At 26.4% G+C, this 19,796-nt stretch overlaps 3 protein-coding genes across 9 annotated transcripts; all 3 read right to left on the reverse strand.

Moving 5' to 3' along the window:
- Positions 1–974: 974 nt before the first annotated feature.
- On the reverse strand, positions 975–12,618 carry LOC145186119 (MAGUK p55 subfamily member 2-like). 4 transcript variants are annotated; one of them, XR_016455577.1, is made up of 17 exons: positions 12,382–12,618; positions 10,293–10,399; positions 8,205–8,273; positions 6,929–7,006; positions 6,615–6,740; positions 6,352–6,430; positions 5,988–6,070; positions 4,432–4,500; positions 4,116–4,247; positions 3,731–3,801; positions 2,985–3,016; positions 2,754–2,807; positions 2,577–2,653; positions 2,304–2,384; positions 2,010–2,212; positions 1,774–1,887; positions 975–1,354 (listed from the first exon to the last, which is right to left on the reverse strand). XR_016455577.1 is itself a non-coding variant. In XM_090097593.1 (17 exons), exons 1-17 carry the CDS (start codon positions 12,410–12,412, stop codon positions 1,178–1,180), a joined length of 1,587 nt encoding a protein of 528 aa, XP_089953719.1. In that variant the 5' UTR covers positions 12,413–12,546; the 3' UTR covers positions 975–1,177. The 4 variants fall into 4 exon arrangements, 1 of the variants encoding a protein (XP_089953719.1); XR_016455578.1 differs by having other exon boundaries at positions 2,573–2,653; positions 3,727–3,801; positions 12,382–12,546; XM_090097593.1 differs by having other exon boundaries at positions 2,573–2,653; positions 12,382–12,546.
- Positions 12,556–14,243, reverse strand: LOC145186133 (beta-1,3-galactosyltransferase 5-like). Its single transcript, XM_080062222.2, has 2 exons — positions 13,195–14,243; positions 12,556–13,057 (listed from the first exon to the last, which is right to left on the reverse strand). Exons 1-2 carry the CDS (start codon positions 14,103–14,105, stop codon positions 12,730–12,732), a joined length of 1,239 nt encoding a protein of 412 aa, XP_079918348.2. The 5' UTR covers positions 14,106–14,243; the 3' UTR covers positions 12,556–12,729.
- Positions 14,244–14,633: 390 nt separating this feature from the next.
- Positions 14,634–19,478, reverse strand: LOC145185898 (myotubularin-related protein 10-B-like). 4 transcript variants are annotated; one of them, XM_090098917.1, is made up of 5 exons: positions 18,684–18,766; positions 18,444–18,481; positions 16,856–17,688; positions 16,150–16,386; positions 14,634–15,779 (listed from the first exon to the last, which is right to left on the reverse strand). In XM_090098917.1, the coding sequence occupies exons 3-5, from the start codon at positions 17,659–17,661 to the stop codon at positions 14,846–14,848; spliced, it is 1,977 nt and encodes a 658-aa protein (XP_089955043.1). In that variant the 5' UTR covers positions 17,662–17,688; positions 18,444–18,481; positions 18,684–18,766; the 3' UTR covers positions 14,634–14,845. The 4 variants fall into 4 exon arrangements, with proteins under 4 accessions (XP_089955043.1, XP_089955044.1, XP_089955040.1 ...); XM_090098918.1 differs by lacking the exons at positions 18,444–18,481; positions 18,684–18,766 and adding an exon at positions 19,402–19,478; XM_090098914.1 differs by lacking the exon at positions 18,444–18,481 and having other exon boundaries at positions 18,550–19,074.
- Positions 19,479–19,796: the final 318 nt, after the last annotated feature.

Consider the following 19,796-nt stretch of genomic DNA (forward strand, 5'->3'; position numbering starts at 1 on the left):
ATCTTCTTACTAAAATTTTCGAAAGAAAATATCTCATTTTTTGTGCCAAAATAGACAGTGGATTCTTTGGTTGTTTTTTTCCATATTTAAACGTACTGTTTGATAAGTTGTTTGAGTATAATGGTGTCACACATAAACGATTGTCAGGGATATTTTCATAAGGAATAGCTTGCAACCATCATTTTCTTCCTTCAGAAAACGACTAATTACATAGGTCTTCTATTAAATAAACAGATATTGTTTGAAGTTTTTTAAGCGTTTCCCAACAAACATTGAAAATTTTACTTGATAATTTTAAAAATACTAATTCAATACAAAACTATTTACTTAACGACTCACTTTCACTTTTACTAATACATATCAATCGAAACACTGACTCAATTTGATATTTTATGAAATGCTAAACTTTATAGTAAAGAAAGAAGGACGTCCAAGTAAACGTTCGAATTTCATAGCTTAATCATACTGGTATAAATCAGAGAGAAATCACTAGGAGTATAAGTTAAAAAATCTGATAGCAAAATGTATACAAATAAACTGGGATACACCTTGTTAATAATATTCATGTTGTTCTATCAAAAAATATCAATGCCTGTTTCTGGATTGGGCTGACTTTAACACACTTTTAGTCACACTACAAGTGTAGTGTGTAATTCACACTACATTGATTAATTTATACCCAGTAGCACTACATTTGCTGCTACGAATTTCTCAAAAAACTGATTTTTGACCATTTATTTTAAAAAGATTTTTTAAAGCAACTTTATGAAGCATTATAGGTAAAGCGAACATGCTCACAACATCTCTTTTTTAGAAAAATAAAATTTTAGTTTTTTTCCATTCGCATGTTGATTAGACCTATGTAGGAAGGCCGTGATTCATACTTAGAAGTTAATCGATTAAATTAGGATAAATCTTGTATTTATAAAGTATTTTGTATGGCACGAATAGAAAGCAGAACTTAAACAGTAAAATTTTTAAACAAATATTGTTGTAAAAAACATTAGAGATTTCAAATTTTTAGCTTTTAAAACGCAAAAGTTTATAATAAAATGTTTAATAAAAAATTACCATAGTCTTCAAGTAGAAAAATACAACCCAAAAATAGTTAAATATAGTTAAATATAAAGAAACCACAAATTAATATTTAAAGTAAAATTCAGAAAAAAAAAAAAAGTCAATACACCCAACTTAACGAAACCCACTGGGTTTCTCGAGTATTCCGCTCAATTTCAGACATTATTGCGTTGTAAGTTGTCTCCAGTTCATTGTTAACTATTCGGAAGTCGAAAAGGTGGCAATAAAGCTGTGATATTTCTTTATTTTTTTGGACAATTTTCTTGATTTGTTCAGCCTAGAGATATGTTTGAAAACATTAAGCATTTTGTTTACAAATCAATTTCATGAGTTAAAAATCTGTATAATAGAAACAAGATGCATCATAATTTAATAACAAAAAAGCTGTACAATAAAGAATAATCAATTTTCCAGTTGCAAACTGACAAAATATAATTCATGCATTTAAAAAAGCCTTGATCGACTTTTATCTCAATAAGTTTTCATATGAGAAGTTCTGTAACACCAGGATATTTTTTTATATGATAAAAAGTTACTTTTTTGTTTTTTAACTTCGTCTTACATAATATTTGATCCAACGTCACTGGTATAATCGTTAGGTGTAAGCTTGTCAATGATCAACTTTAATTTAAATGGTGCTGGGTTTCTGAATGAGAAACTTATTGAAACAAAATTAGTCATAGAAACTTATTAAACCGTAAGCCGAATTGTGTGTCCGTCTTTGTTGATCCTACAGAGCACTTCAATATTTGGAGCTTCGATGAAAACAACAAATGGCATGAATTCTGCAGTTCTTAAAAACTTCAGTGCCTAAATGGAAAATTAGTAATTCATTAATCCAAATATTTGTGAAATTTTTACAAAATTCTAATAAAAAATTCTAAAAAAAAAAAAACAAGCAAAAAAAAAAAACAGTAAAATTGGAAACCAACCGATGGATTACAATACAAAACGCAAGTTTTCCCTGCGTTAATTATCGCGCGAACAGAGTCGAGTCGAGTTCCGTACAAGTGACCGTTATGTTCACCATACTCAAAGTATTTTCCACATTTTATGTCTGATAAAATACAATCTCGAACAATAAAATTGTAACCTTGACCTGAAACCTCACTCGCACTGGGCACTCTACTTGTGTCTGAAAGATAAAAGTTAAAAATGTGTATTTTAAAACAACAAAGAGAAAAGGGAAAACCAAAAACAAAAAAACAAAAAAACAAAATAGTTACCAGGAATAGGTGTTGCATAATTGTCATGATTAAGAGTTAATATTCGATTTTTAATGGTTTCACATCCTACATTTTCAGCACCTGTGACAAAATAATAATTTTTCTGTATGTTAAAAACACCGTTTGAAAATACCAAAATTTTTTTATTTAAACCTTACAGTATTTTAAAACTTTAATAAGACATCCTTAAAAGGAAATTTCCATATTAAGTATTTTATTTTAGCCATTGATAAACTTACAACTCAACAAAAACAAAAGCTCGTACAAACCTACTAAAATTAAAAGTTTTCTCTTGAATGGTGGCATTTTGGTTACGCCTTCATATATTGGCATTTGCAAACCATCAAATACTGAGGTAAGAAAATAAAATTAAAAAAGATTAACGAACATTACATTTATGTTTGACCTTAACACGTGACCAGTAAACATGAACAGCAAAAAATAGATTACCTTCACTTTTAATGACTTGATACATAATTTTCTTCTTGTGCTTCGTTGATAAAGCTTAAAATATTAGAGTAAGAAAAATATATAAGTAAGAAAAACAAAAAAAATTTATAAACTTACCACAGACAGAGACATTGTTACAAAGTCACCAGAAAGTTTATTCCAAATTAGGCAAATTCAATTTTTAGCTTTCAGAAACGAATATACTTGCAGTTAAGTTTAAACATAGCTCACCTTCTATAGGTAAAGATAAACAACTGCTTCTCCTGAAAATGAAACAATGAAAGATAGTTAATTCAAACATCAATCAGTAAAAACAAGCAAAGTTTAACCCCAAAGTTTTAGTATTACCATACTGATGATCATCGTTATAATTTATTTTTCTTTTTTTTTTTTTAAAAAAAAAAGTTGGCCATCTCAATTCACTTTTATACATTTCAAGATTTTTCTTAAACAAGCAGCTTTAAATTTTAACTGAATCCAAATTTATTTCCAATGAACTCCTATCCCGAAACAAGAATACTGAAATAGTAAGAAACTGCACCATAGCTAAATTTTCTATTATTTTGTTATGTCATCACTATACTTCTAAACTTTAAACTTTAAACTTTTTTTTCATAATATTAGCTTAAGGTTTTAAATAAAACATATGCACAACACCATTTAGGTACAATCAAGTTGACACTGTGTAATTTATCATTTTATAACAACAAGAAAAATCATGCAGTAATTTTTGCAGTAAAAATAATAACAACATTAACAATAACAGTTATTAACTGTAAAAGAAGAAGTAAAAGTAAATAATGATAAATCATAGTGAATATTTTAGAACTGAATATAGAAAGTAACATTTAATACTTAAGATATGAACTAAACAAAAGAAAACTATCCCTTCCCAAACATCTAAATTTGTAAATAAACATCATTAGGGTTTAATCAATATTAAGGATATCCTGAAACTAGAAAGTAAAATAACCTACGACATCTGCAACCTCAAACTTGGAATTAACCCCAGTTCGTACTTTTTAGCCAGATCACTCACATGTTTTGCCTAAAAAAGAATCATTCCTTTAAGTCTAAATCAAGACCATGGCTAAGAAATGATGAGGACAATGATGATGACAATGACAATGATGATGACAATGATGATGATAGTAACTATAACAATAATAATAACTAACAATAATAAAAATAATATTAATGATAATAGTAACCATAACAATAATAACAATTTACAACAACAGCAGCAGCATTAACAACAACAATAATAATAAAAACAATAATAATAGTAATATAAATATTAATAATAATAATAATGATAATATTGAAACAAAAAAAAGAATTGTGAGCATGAGTAAGAAATACCTGCCACCAATTTTGATCTGATTGATCAACAATCTCTAAAATATCACCACACTTAAATTCTAATCCAGCATTTTGTTCTATAATCAAATCGTCATTTTGGGGTAGGTAGTCAAATTGGCAACGTACAAAAAGCTGAAAAAAAACAAACAAATTTGAAATTAAATTATGTAAAATATTAGTAAAAAACTAAAAATTAAATTAAACATAAAAAATCAAAATTTAAACTTATTAACAAATAAGCTTTTTTTAAAAAACTCTAGAAAAACACTAAAAAACCCTAGAAAAACACTAAAAAACATGCATAAAATTAAAACACCTGACATGTGCTTCTAACTTGATTGGAGATAGGCAATACTGTTATTGAGATTCCCTCCCTAGAAGTTTTCTAAAATAGAGATGGCATCATGATGGTAAGAGTTATAAACATAACTAAGTTCAAGGGCTTACATCAGAGTGGTAACTTACTCAGTACATTCTATTTGATATCTTTTCTGAAATGGAATAATCTTTCTTTCAAAAAGGAAAGTGTTTTAAAAAAATATTATTAAGCTTTGAATGAACTAGTGATGGGAACTGTAATTCATGCATTTAAACACCAATTTGTATTTTTAGAGTTAGCTAAAATGTCCAAAGCTTTAGAGAAAGTTCTTTACCCAGTCCAACTTCCTTTAAGAAACCTAAGACTTAGAAATATCACACTTAAGTTCAGATAACTCCTTGATGTATCAACAATTGTACAGTGTACTCAAAAGAAATAGACACCTTTTTTTTTTTTTTAATTTAAAACAGCACAAAATAAGAACCAGTGAATAATTTTTCCTAGTTCTTGTATCAGGTTCCACATTATTTTTTTATTGATGGAACAATTCATTGTTCATTGTAGTTTTCTAGCATCACTGTGTAAGAGTATGAATACAAGGACTATTGGCTGATTTAATTTATATGTGTAATATAGAGAAGCAGCCTAAATAATAATGCTGCCACCACCACCTTGGAGCATTGATACAACAAAAGATTTTACTTTTCAGAAAAAACAATTTCATGAACAATGATTAAATCCAAAGTATCATTTGAAACATGGCACAAAAAACATGATTGTGAGAAAACATGGTGGGGAAAATTTTATGGGTATAATTAAGCCAATTTTAAATTGAGTAACTCATTAAAATTAATATGGATTGAAAAAGACACAAAGACATAATAAAAACCTGGCAGTAATCCAAAACATGCAATAGAATCAGTAAAAGAAAATTATTTTAGATATCCTTAAATACAGTGGAGAAAATAGAATTAGCCTCACCTTTATTTTTTGTTCTAATTTAACAAAAATCGCAGGTAAACAATTATGAAATCTACTTTATTTCTTATTACTTCTACTACAACTAAAAAGTTTATAAATTGGTATGTTTAATTAATTACAAATGGGAAAAAAATTAAAAGTATTCAATTTGTGGAGAAAATTGAATTAGCCTCATTAGCGTTATATACAAAAAAATAAAGAAAATATTTTGTTTTTACGCTCATTTAGTATTTAGTATTGCTTCCTGAACTTTTAATGACTTCAAATATGCGGTTTGACATACTAGTCACAAGATTTTGGATAGTTTCTATAGATATTTCATTCCAAGCTTCTCTGATATGAGCTTTCAGCTCAAAGGTCCCCAAAGATTTTCAATTGGGTTAAGATCTGGACTACGTTCCAGTTATATATATATATATATATATATATATATATATATATATATATATATATATATATATATATATATATATATATATATATATATATATATATATATATATATATATATATATATATATTACACAAAACAAATGTTTAAAAAATTTAAATTTTAAGAAAAATCAACTCACTAGATTGCTTTTTACTTCAGCTAAGTTTTCACTAACAGGTTTTCCATTTATTTCTTGTATAATGTCTCCTTCAGTAAGTAGATCTTAAAAACAAACCCCTCAGAATAAAAAACAAACATTTTAGTGTAAGTAATATAATTAAATTGATAATTATATATAATTGATAATTACATATAATTAATAATTAAATTGATAATTACATATAATTAAATTGATAATCTCTACTGTCATTTATACCATATTTCCTAATTGCTTTGTTTATGGTTTTTAATGTTAAACAAAAGGTAGATGGAAAAAAAAAAAAGAGTGAAAATTATGACTTCAACAAAAGTTTTCGCTTCTTACTAAATGTTGAAAAAACTACCTTGAAAAGCAACAACATGGGTTTTTGCAACTTTTTTTATAAAAATACAATTATCTGGATGTTTTCCCAGCTGCAGACCCTAAATAGTGAAAGGTTTGAAAAAGAAAATACTTCTAAAGTTCGGCTTTTGCAAGTCAATAAAAAAAATGACAAACAGAATTTTTTTTGTTTTATCAAGAAACATAACAAACCATCCAAGTGTACAATGAAAAAGAAAAATTTTATTAAAAGAAAAAGGTTTAGTCTTACAATAGAGCACTTACAACAGAGCAACAGTTATTTGTATTGAGCCGTATCACTTTCATCAATGGAGTGGATTTGATGCAGTAAGGAGGAAGTTTTGGAATGTATGATTGATGCATAATGTTACTAAATGCTTCCATCATATACTGCAAATTATATATAGAATAAAGATCAAGTGATTATTTAAAAAATTAGAAAATATTGTTGAAAAAATAAATTTTATCTTAATGTTAAAATTCCACATTTTATTTTGTTTAGATTATACAAATGTTTATAAACATTAATAAACTAAAAGCTAAAGGCAAAAATTTATTATTTTTAACAAAATGTTCACCCGAATTGAAGGTTTATTCAGAATATTAAAAAGTTTTAAACACTTCTCTTCTGTCCGATTTTCCAGCAAATTCATAACCTAAAAAAACCAATAGTATTTGTTATTGGCATTCATTTTGGGGTTTTTAAATTTCAAGATTGTCCTGTAATTAGGTCCATTAAAAATTACTTAATATCTTTTACATCATTTTTGACTTTTTGAAAAAACATCATTTGAAATTTTAATACTTGAGTTGCTGAAGTAGAAGTAGGGTGTTTCATATTCTACTAGATAGTTGTGAACTTTTAATTTGGTAACCAGGAAATAAGATATAAATGGAAGTTTTAATGACTACTACCCTCTGATTGACTAATAGTTATTGAAGCTATCATTTTAGAAAACATTAGATTTAAACAAACAAAAGCGAAGAACTATGAAAACCTAATCACAAAGTTTTTCTAGACAATTTGCTTCCAACATAACACCTCTGACTGTAAATAGTTTTTAGTTAGTGGTAAAATAAGTCCAGGTGAAAATATTATTTATAAAACTACATTTTCATAAGTATATAAGCATTAACATTTGTTTTTTTGTTTTTAACAAATAGTAACAAAATACAAGCTTCTATATATTAAGATATTGTGCAGAATTACTTCTTCATTAAACCTGTTAAATTCGTTTTTATAACAAATTTTAAAAAATCAATTTATATATGAGTAAAAACTTGTGTCACCAAAAACTTTGCTATTTTAAACAAATACTTCTATTTTAATAAGCTTTAGAAACTTGATTTATCTTAAAATAATGATATAGAAGTTAGTTATCACTTGTTGAAAACCAAAAAACCTGTTGATGCTTACATATATATGATTCATTATTCATAATAATAAAAAATTGTGAAAATTCAAAATGTGGTTTTAAATAAACAATGATTTGAAAACAATGATTAAATAATAGAAATTGGAAAAAGAATTTTTTTAAAAAGCCAGCAAAGAATACTTAAAACTTACACATTTTCAGATTGTAGATATGATCAGCTTTTAAGATTAAAAAGAATTTCATAAGCTGTATAGTAAGGTCTTACTTGATTTTTAACAGACGTATATGGATGGCCTGTATGACCTGCATGAAGTGATTTTAATGGTTTTACATTTAGAACTATTGTATAGATTACTAAAAATGACCTCTTATACTTTTACATTAAATGATATAATAATATAAAATTTATTAAGCATTAAATAATTATAGAAAGTTTGAAAAGAATGAAAATAACAATGATAAGAATGAAAATAACAACCTCGATATACAGTGTCATATAATCTTGTGTTTTGTCGTAGGTTCTTTTTTGCTCTACACAATCATAAATCTAATAAAGAAGTAGAAACTTATATTTCAATAAATCTTTGAACTCAACTCTTTCATTTACATAAAAGGAAAAGTTTTTTTTAAACAGCACTTTACACCTATGATGTAAAGTACTGTTAAGAGTATTAAGAAATGAGGTCATTTAATTTCTCCTCAAAAACAAATCAAAATAAATAATGCATGACAGTTACTGTTAGTAAACAAAAAAGTAAAATACCTGAACAACCTCCTAACCTAAATTTGATGGTCTAAATGCAACTGCTTAATTTTCAGATTGGGCTGCATTTTCTTGAAATTTGCAACATTTTATTGCTGATTGGTAGAACTTATAGTATAGGCTTTAAAGATTTTTTCATCTCAAGCACCAATTATACCCAAGCCTTCACAATTTTTTACTACATTTGCATTCATATTCATCTGCAGTTTTTTAAGCTATTTGACAAAATCCATAAGAGTATTTCAGTTTGTTTTTTTTCCATTCATATTTTTAAAAAACTGAGAAAATGAAAATAAAAATCACCACCCAACAGAAACACAGATGTTCTATTATGAATATTTAATTTTTTGCTGCAAATATTATGTTATTCAGAGTTTAGGTATAAATTCAAAATCAAATTTGACAAAGTTTGTGTAAAATGGTAAAGCTGATTTTACCATTTTATGACACCATTCTGAATTGAATTTGTAATCCTTGTAGATTTAAATTCTGGTCTTTTTTCAGATGTAAAAAGTCAATTTAAAATTCATTACCACTTACAACAGCTAGGAAAATAATTTTTAAAAAAGAACTTAGGAAAATGTAAAAGTACAGTATGCAAAGATTCCAGCCATTTTTTGTTTATATTTATTTCTTCTTTCTTTTAATGAGCGATACTATAATTTTAATGAAAAGTACTATAGAAAATTCACTGAAGGCTAGTTGCTAACTCAAGGTGACAATAGACCCATTTCACTGCCTAGAGAGTATGAAAAATTATTTGACTTAAGCATGAACAATACCTTCAATTAAAATGCAATTGAAGGTATTGTTCATGCTTGAATCAAATAATTTTTCATACTCTCTTATTGCAATTGAGGGGATATGTTGAAAAAACTTTTCAAAACAATTCAGCTGAAAACTTATCAAGAACCAGTTTTTTTGTATCTCTTACAGCTATCCTCTCAAAATATGACCTCAATTGTATTTAAATATGGAGTATTTAGGCTATGATCTTATTTAACTTAACACACTACATTTTTAAATTACAAATTTACCAAAAATAACTTAATACAAAAAACTGTTAGAAACATTTTTCAACCACTTGCTGTATATTTTAGTTTAATAAAAATAAACTAAATGGATTTTTTCATCATTCACATACTCAAACTTGAAAAAATAGTAGGTAAATAAAAAATAATTAAAAAACTTTTTTTTTATTGCGGACCTGTGTTATTAAATGTTTGAGTTCTTAAACAATTGTTTCTAAATACTAGGTTTTTTTTCAAAACTATTATGAGTGTTTTTAGGTCTTTTCTTTTTTAATTTATGGTATTTTTTGAGGGTGTGATATACTTATGTGTAAGTACAAGCATAAAAATCTAGCATGTCCAGACCTGTAGGTCTATAATGAACGTGCAGACCTGCAAGCCTCTGAGGATTTGCAAAGCTTAGAGGGAGCTTTGGCTCTAACTTAACTCACCCCACAACAAGGATAACCTAAAAAGTTTAGAAGCATTGTCAGTTGGTTTTTTTTTTTTTTTTTATGAACAATATCAAAAACTATTTTTAAAAGGTTAATTATCCATAGAAGCTGTTTACAAATTTTATTTCAACCAAAACCTGTAGCCATGTTGTAAGGCAGTTATCAAAAAATATAAACAAAAATGTAAAAAGTTAGCATAGTATTCTAAAATAGATAATAAACTTCTTCTTCAATTTTCCAAAAATTAAGTGAACATTATAAACAGAGTATTAAAAAAATATTCTTTTTCAGCCTGAAATATTTAAAAATCATTAGTAATAATTTAAAGTATGATTTACCTTAAAAATATTTTCTGTGAAAGGATTTTTCATAACATTTAATAACAAATTAAAGTCTTCGTGTGACATTAAGTGTTTACTTTCCTTTAAAACTAAGTCCAAAGCATCTACAAAAGAGTAAAATTATAGTTGAAAAACAATTTTGAATGAAATTCTTTATATGACATAAGTGCTATTGTATATATATATATATATATATATATATATATATATATATATATATATATATATATATATATATATATATATATATATATATATATATATATATATATATATATATATATATATATATGTTTAAATCTATATGCATCAAATATGCTAAATGTATGCATCATACACTCATGCATACATTCAAGCATGTATACATTCATTCATGCTTACATACGTACATATATACCAACTTTCTGTATTACCCAAGTAATTTTCAGCAAATCTTTCAGTAAATTTTAATAGTAACTGTGATATTGAAATGCCGCCTTGAGTTCACATTATAATTTCGAAAAAAGTACGTAACTGTTTTTTTAAAAGAAAAATACCATTTTGTGATTATTATGGAAATACTGGAAGTTTACTAAATCTAATTATCTTCAAAACCTTTTCCTAATTTTTTTGGTAATTTAAAAATACCATCCAAATCTGTAAAGTTGCCTAACAAAAGTTCAGATTCAGACTCAATTTTATGATACATACTACTTAATAAAAATTTCAAAATTGATTGCCATTTAGAACATATGTATAACTTAAAAAGATATTTTTAAAAATTTCTTTCACCATAGCTTGAAGCTAGATACCATATGTCACAGTAGCTTTTTTAAGTTAAATATGCGCAGGTAGCCTATAGCCAGTAACCAAACCTGCATTTTTAGATACAAACCTTAAAAAGGACATCTAAACCAATTAAAACATTAAAAATAAAAAATTAAGCCGTTCATGCTTTTATCTCTACTTTAAATTAATGAGAAGTTTAAATTTTTAAGATTGTATATGAACAAGTTTTTGTCCCACATTCCACATTTGGATTTAATGTTCCAACTTCAATTCTATATTTTTCTACAAGGTTATTGTAATAAAAGCAATGTTCAAAATAAATAGAAACAAAGAAGTTATTGAAGATCAAAATACTTAAAGGCCAAATGAAGTTTTGGAAACACCTCATTGCCATTTTCTATCTTTTAAATGTGTATGAGCTGATGGAACTAAGGTGCATAGTTAATTATTAAACTAGTCTCAGAAATCAAATGATCTCTGAGACTAGTTTAATAATTAACAGTGATCACAGAAAACAAAACTAGATCAATTAATACACTAACCAGTGGGCTTTGGCTAGTAGCTTAGTAATAGCAGCTACTAACTACATATTATATTGAACAAAATTATGGAATTAATAACAGTCTTGGGTAGCATAAATAATAAACTGCATTTACAGAATAAATATCAGTGAAAATATTTTTTATATATTTATCAATTATCTCAATTTTAAAAATCAAAAAACAAGCTTTGAATAACTATGGATGATTAGTAGAAAGATAAATTTTAAAATTTTTTACTACTATGGTAATAGTATATCAATACTATTATTATAGCATACTAGTAGTTTTTAAGCTGATAGGCAGACTAATTTGGGTTCATCTTAACTGAAAATTACTTTAATGAAATATCAAAAATAAACACTAGGCATGACTAAAAAGCCCAGAGTACAAACTTCAAAAAGCCCAACTCCAACTACAAAGCCCTGATACCATCTTTGAATAGCATTTTTGTACAGCATTACATAGCATTTTTTCTCTTTTAATACAATCCTATGTACTTATACACCTATTATTTTCAGGGAGATAAAACATCAAAAAAAAAGTTATGTTTTTATTTGAAATTCAATAATAAATTATATATCTTCTATAGAATTGTAAGAATTCATTTTAAAAAACTTGGTTTCCGATATGGCTCTTTTATCAGGTGTATTTTGAAACACTGACAAATTGAACATCCTAAACATCCAAAACACTGGTATAAATCATGCATTAAAACTAAATGTTTTAAAGCGCTACAGGTATTAAAAAAAAACTTATTAAAAAAATAGAAAACTTACCTGTTGCTAACAGTGTACTCATGTCTGACATTTATCAAACACTAAAATTATTTGTAAAAGGAATTACAACACTAAATTTTTAAGGTGCAAGCTTAAAAGATAAAGTTTTATTTCCTTATACAAAAATTATCAGCTGTAAATGCAAATGCTGAGTTGTGAATTAAAAATAAACCATTTAAAGAAGTTTTAAAAATTTGTTTCAATATTTGTCTCAAGATTTTTTCTTATAAAACAAACAACTGTGACCAATTACTAAGAAACATGTGTTTACATGCTATAAATAACAAAATATAACACTCAAGCTATTTACAACCATATTATGAAAAAAGTACATTTTTGTACAAAAATTTAAATACATGTTCTTTGTGCATTACGCCATCTTTGAATGTGTTTCAATTGATTATTGCCTAAAACCTGATGTGCTAAAAATAAATCTTTTAAATCACAGTCATTTTGACGGCCTGCATAATTCAAATCAAAATGAGATTTTTCATCTCGCACAGGAACTTTAAGCTCATGTGCCATAAATCCAATATATAAATCTTCCATTGAGAACAAAATTCTTCCATATGAAAAATTGATAATGGATTTCAATACATCTTCTGACATTAAATACCCTCCTCCAAGACAGTATGGAGGATAGGTAGGGTTAGCATATTCTTCCAAAGAAACATACCTAAACAGAAAAAGTCCGCTATTTACAATTTAAAATCTAAATTGTAGTTTTTTTTCCCTTAATTGCTGATAAATAAATTTAAATGATTTAAATAAAAGATATGTAATTACTATTGTTTATAATACAAATGAACTTGCCATTTATTATTTTTATCACGAACAACAGGAGAGTTATAGTTGCACCAGCCAGTATATAAGTTATTTTGAGGAACATCTTTAAGCCATTCAACTAAAGCAACAGGATTTACAAACACATCATCATCAGTTTTCAAGAAGAAAGAACTTTGACAGTCATAGTAAGACCATTTTATTGCCAATCTAGTTTTCATGGTCAGTACTTTATAATCTTCCTCCATGGAACCAAAAATTATATCTTTCTTTAACATAGCTTCTTTGTAGATTTCAGTGGTATTGTGATCTTTTGGTATACCCATAACAAAAACAACTTTAAGGACATTTTTTGGTAAATAGACTTTGTTGTTAGGAAAAGGTTTCTTTACTTTGAGTTTATCATAGTCTTCTACATAACTATTTGCCCATGATTCTCTAATATATTCCCGCCTTTCAAAGTTTGAAGGCTGTGATACTACTGCAACAATGAGAAATACTGGGTCGTAACAGGAAGCTGAATTAGGCAAAGGATCAGTTAAATATTCAATTACCTTTTCAGAGTTTGAAAGTTTTGATAGTAATACATCATCAACATTTCTGTATTTATATAATCTGCGAATCTTATTTTTGCCTGTTAAATTAGAGAACTTCTTTTGAAAAACTTCTTTGTGTCTTAAGTTAATCTTAACACCCATTTGGTTAAGCTCATCTTTTTCCATCTGCATGACTCGATTTATTTCTTGCACATCAGCCAAAATCATTTGATTTTGAAAATTAATGAGTTGCTTGGAACCATAAATTTCTCTGTTAATAAATGAAGAATACTGCTTGGTTCGGTCTCCATAATGTTCCATAAGAACCAAAAATAACAAATAACATAGTCCTGCAACCATCACAAAACATAAAGTCTGATAAACAAATTTGCGTGAGCAGGGCATTACTTTAAATAATGCACTAACAATTAAAATATAAATGCCAACTATGTTGCGGATTCTCAATCTTCAAATAAAAACCCCCAAGCTATTTATAATATAAACTAACTATTATGCAATCTATTATGATAAAGTATAAAACAATAAACCATAAATGATACTTAATACTACTATTTTGCGATTAAAAAAAAAAAATCTAAAACAACTAAAAGTATCAAAATGGTATTTTGTGAATTTTTAGAGAGAAAAAGTTTTAAGAAGTTATATAAATACCAGAAAATAATTTCTACATAAAATAGCAACCTGTACAATATCTTTATTTAACCACGTTATATAGATGTATAAAATACATACAAAGGATAAATTTCAAAAAAAATGCAAATTTATGAGTAAATATTTTTTGTCAGAAATCTAATAATTAAGTTAATAAAGGATTAAAAACCAAGAAAAACACTTTTAAAACTTATAAATTTTAACTGAATGACAGGTTGTTTAAAACTATATCCTATTTTTTGTATTTACATTATACATATATAGACCACAAATTTTGACTGCAATATGATTTAAATATTAACAAGTAAATTTTTAAAATTAAAATTTAATAAATATTAAAGGCTGTGAAAACAGAGAATTGGCTATAAAAGTATTCTACTTACTAATGTTAAAAACTATAAAAATATTTGTTGGTAAAAAAAAATAATAATAAATTAAAAAATAGTAAAAAATGCTTAAATATAAATAACAAATTAAATCAGCTTCAACAAATGAAAACCAAAAGTGGCATTGAGAAGATCTTTTTTCACTTCTTCATAGCTGTTTAAACAGTTTCTCATCAACTGTTTTTTTTTAGGTTGATTTGTTAAACTAACATTGTTAACTGAATTATTTTTATCATGTTGTAATTGTGCCAGTCGATGGGTTAAGTACTCTACTTCCTCATCAAATTGCATTTGCTGCAACTGCAGAACAATACTGGAACAGCAAGCTGCATCTTCATGAATGATAGACAACCATCTGAAAAAATATTTTGACCAAATTGCAACATCACTGACTTTGGATGCAGGAAAAATTGATTCTAGATTTAATCCATCTGAGGCAGAAGAGCTAATGGTGAAGTCATTGGTGTTTAGATTATTTAATTTAAATGCAAAATTTGTAAAAAGCAAGTTGAACTTTGCATCGGGAATATTAGTCTCCAAAAAGTCCCATACAGACACCAATTTTAAATCCTTTGAGTATTTTTCATATTCTTTTTCTGAGTTAAAAATGAATGTCTCAAACAAAGAGGAATAGGCACAATCCATTATCAATACAAGATACTGGTCCATATATTCAAACAAAAGTGGATACTGAGTAATAAGTTGATGCAAGCAATCTAAAAATAACAAAAAAACTGGACTTTGCCCATTGTAGTCATTTTTTTTATTAAAAGGAGTTGATAAGGTACCAAGTCTTGTTGAAAAAGGATGGCCTTTCAAAACCCAATCCTTTTGTATAAGAGCTTTTAAGCCTAAAAGGGTTCGATAATATGGATCTAACATAATTTGGACTAATGATGCTATAAGAATGGAGAAGTCATGTCCGCCATTTTCTTCAATTAAAACATTTAAATGCTTTTTAGCAATATGCTCAGCTAACATTTTTGCAGTAGACAAACATGAAGAAACATAATGTAGCCACCTACAAATCAAGTTACAAAAGTCATATATATATATGTTAATAAGATAATCAATTTAAATAAAGTCAACAATTTTTCAGCATGCTCTAAAAGACTTACAATTACATACTAACTAGAAAATAAAAGGAAACATGTTTTTTCATAAGACATTTTAAATCAAATTTTACAAAGCAAAAAAATTTATATTTCATTTTAATTAAAATACTTATGTATTTCCCATTCATTCACTAAAAGGAAAATGTTTTTTCCTATTATCTTGAAGCTGGAATGTCATTTATCATTACAACAACATAAAATTTGAAGCAGTAAAACTAAACAATAAACAGAAAGTAAAGTATACATGCTTGTAAAGGTCTTATATATATACCCTACCCTGATTCTTCAATGCCACTTAACCAATTTGGATCAGAATTCCAAAATTCCTTAGTTGAGTGAAATGTAGAAAGCTTGTAAATTTTTTGAAAGCTCACTTGTAACTGCTTTAAAGTAGGAAAATCTGAAATACTATTTAAATCAACTGCAATTGTTTCTTTATTACTAGAAGAGGCTTTCAGGGAATTCAAAAGTTTTAATGGGTGATTCACTGGATTATCTTTACTCAAGGAACTTCTGAGAAAAACAAAAAACAAAAAAAAAACAGGTTATTTATGAAAAACAGATCAACTATATTTGTTAAGATAGGAAGGTTATAAACTTAAAAATTCATTTTGAGTAGGCAATCAAATTACAATTGCTTCAAATAAAAGCTTCTTAATTCTAAAAGTTGAAATTTTTGTGAAATTTAAAATTTGCAATTTCGAAGAAATAGATACTGATAGATTTATAACATGTAAATACATGTTATAAATATATAAGTATTTATTTGATCAAGCAGTGCTAAGATAACATTTTTTATACTTTTATATTTAAAAAAATCTATTAACAAATCCATGCAATCTAGAAAATTTAAAAAATTTATAGGATTATTAAAGTTTTATGATTTTTTAGATAATACCAAATTTTTATAGAAAACAAATGTGTAGCTAGTAACACATTTTCTTACAAGCAATTATCTTGGTAGAATACCTAAAAACAATACCTTAAATGTGCTGAGATCAAAAGAGAACATCCTGAGTAAGGATCACTCCACACCCACACTGGAAATCTTTTTTTATTATAGTATCCAGCAATTTGCTCAATATCACTATCTTCTAGAGAAGCAGGACAAACAAGAAATTTTGGAAGTGTTTCATTGATAGCAAACTCCTCATTAACATTAGTTACTCTCCAATTCTGTGAAGCATGCAGCCGGTTTATATTTAGTTCGTAATCTTTTTTAGTTTTAAAATAGCAAAATGCACAGCTATCATTTTTTGAGGCAACACTGCTAGCATAATCAAAAGCAAATAAGCGTAATACTGTAGTTGGAAAGGCATAGTGAGAAATCATTTGAAAACATGAGCGCCTATTTTGACTTGCTGAATACTTGAAATCAAATTGAATCATTCTGAAGTCCTTTGTATCAATTTCAATTATATCATATTGACTTGATAGTTCACTAAGTGCATTTTTTAACTTCTTCCGCTTTCCTTTTAAAGTAGAAACGGCATAAATATTAAGAATCACAGTTAGTGGAATTAAATCATTTAAATCTGAAGGTTCTTCTGAACTTTTTTTATTGAATTCAGAGCTTAAAGTTTTAGATTTGTTTGTGGCTGAGCACATAAATGCTATTTTAAAGTTTGTTATATACAAAGTTCCCATTGAACCATTGGCATGATTTGATGCATCATAATACCGAATAACATTTGCTTTAGATAAAATTGTTTCACCTAGGAACATTTGTACAGCTGGTCCATCAAAATTTTGTTCCAGAGTTTTTGTGTTAATATTTTTTGCAGCCATATTAGAAGTAACAGTTTATATAGAATACTAAAACAAATACCAGAAAAAACATATACATCTTATATTTAGGTATAGATTTTATACATACATAGATATTTGTATATATGTATGTATTTATGTATGTATTTATGTATGTATTTATGTATGTATTTATGTATGTATTTATGTATGTATGTATGTATGTATGTATGTATGTATGTATGTATGTATGTATGTATGTATGTATGTATGTATGTATGTATGTATGTATGTATGTATGTATGTATGTAGGGATGTATCTATGCATGTATGTATATACATGTGTATATTTTATTCTAATTAAAATACTCATGTATTTGCCATTCATTCACAAAAAGGAAATTTTTTTTCCTATTATCTTTATCATTAACAATAACTACATAAAATATTGAAGCTGTTAACAGTAAAACTAAACAATAAACAGAAAGTAAAGTATACATGTTTATAAAGGTCCTATATATACACCCTACCCTGATTTTTCAATGCCACTTAACCAATTTAGATCAGAACTCCAAAATTTTATTTTTCTATACCTATATATCTATCTGTGTACCTGTAGCTTAATTGGATGAACTTTTGCTTAAGAAAAATGAAATGAAAATTTCAATACCTTTTTTTATTATTACTGTTTATTGCTTAGAATCTAAGTTGTAGCATTTTTTTTTTTTTTTTTTTTGCAGATAGTGTAAAGTTCCTGCATCAATTTGATTATATGCTTAGGATACAGATTACTTCTTGGAATCTTGATTATAAATAGCACTTACTTTCAATGATTCTTCAATGACTGCAACTTACAAATAATCTAAACAAAAAATTTGCCAAACAAATAAGCATGATTGTAATGTTAATTTGGATATTGAAGTTCCTTACTTCCAACTTTATTTATTCATTGCCCAACTTTGTATTTGTTTTTCATTTGTTAGTAAAGTTGTTTGTCTTCAGTGGATGACCACTGACCATTAGTAATATCAAGAAGTTAATTTTAGAGTATCATATCTTCCCACCTTTCAGCATTTATCTTAAATCTTCAAAACATTATCAAGCTTTGTTCATATTACTTGATCTAAAACATGAAAAATCTAATTTATTCTTCAACAGCATCATAATTTATTTTTTTAAATTTTGCTAAGTATTCTTTACTACCCTTTGACTTCTGATCTAAATAATTGATATTGTCCAATAATTTGAAGCTGGAATGTCATTCTTTGTTTTATTTCAAGAGATTATTCTTCTAAAAGCATATTTCCTCTTTTTTGTGTAATTGCTGAAATCAAACCAGATTTTTGGTCCAGATATGTTTGTTTTTTTGCACAGTAGCATCACTTTTTTTGTGTGACATTATATACTAATAATTTTAAGCAACACAGAAAATAACTTGTAAATAGTTGTAAACAGCTATAGGAAGTTTAAAAAAGGTCTAAAAAGTTCTAAGAAGTCATAAAAGTTTTAAGCCATGGTAGATATGTTATTATTCCCCAGCAACCACACAACGTTGAAATAATGTTGATCGACATTGATCAACGTTATTTCAATGTTGAGTGCTTGCTGGGTCCATATATTAATTTTGGGGGCACTTTTTTTTATAAATTAGAAAAATTTAGAGCTTAGTTAAATATTTTTAGGCAAAAGTTCATCCTTTTATGATACAAGATTTATTTTTCAGAAAAAAATTCAAAATTATTACCCTTCTCTATACATCTTTACCAATATCTATCTGTTTACCTATATATCTTGATCTTCATTTCTCTACATCTCTACATCTCTGTATCTCTAATCTATATTTATATTTGTATATCTATATATCTATACCTATGTGTTATTTATATGTGTATGTGGTGTTACATATATATATATATATATATATATATATATATATATATATATATATATATATATATATATATATATATATATATATATATATATATATATATATATATATATATATATATATATATATATATATATATATATTGATATATAGTACTAATAAGTTGTAATAAAGTATTCTTGCCAAACTGATATTTTTACATATGAATTAAGTAGTGTTAATTGAACCGGATCCGAGTTGAGTTTACTGAAAGTTATTCTACCAGTTTTCGCCTCGTTATATTTAG

Source organism: Hydra viridissima, unplaced genomic scaffold (genome assembly GCF_058129835.1).
Source record: "Hydra viridissima isolate aposymbiotic clone 2 unplaced genomic scaffold, HvirCarnegie_v1 scaffold_9, whole genome shotgun sequence".
NCBI lineage: Eukaryota > Metazoa > Cnidaria > Hydrozoa > Anthoathecata > Hydridae > Hydra > Hydra viridissima.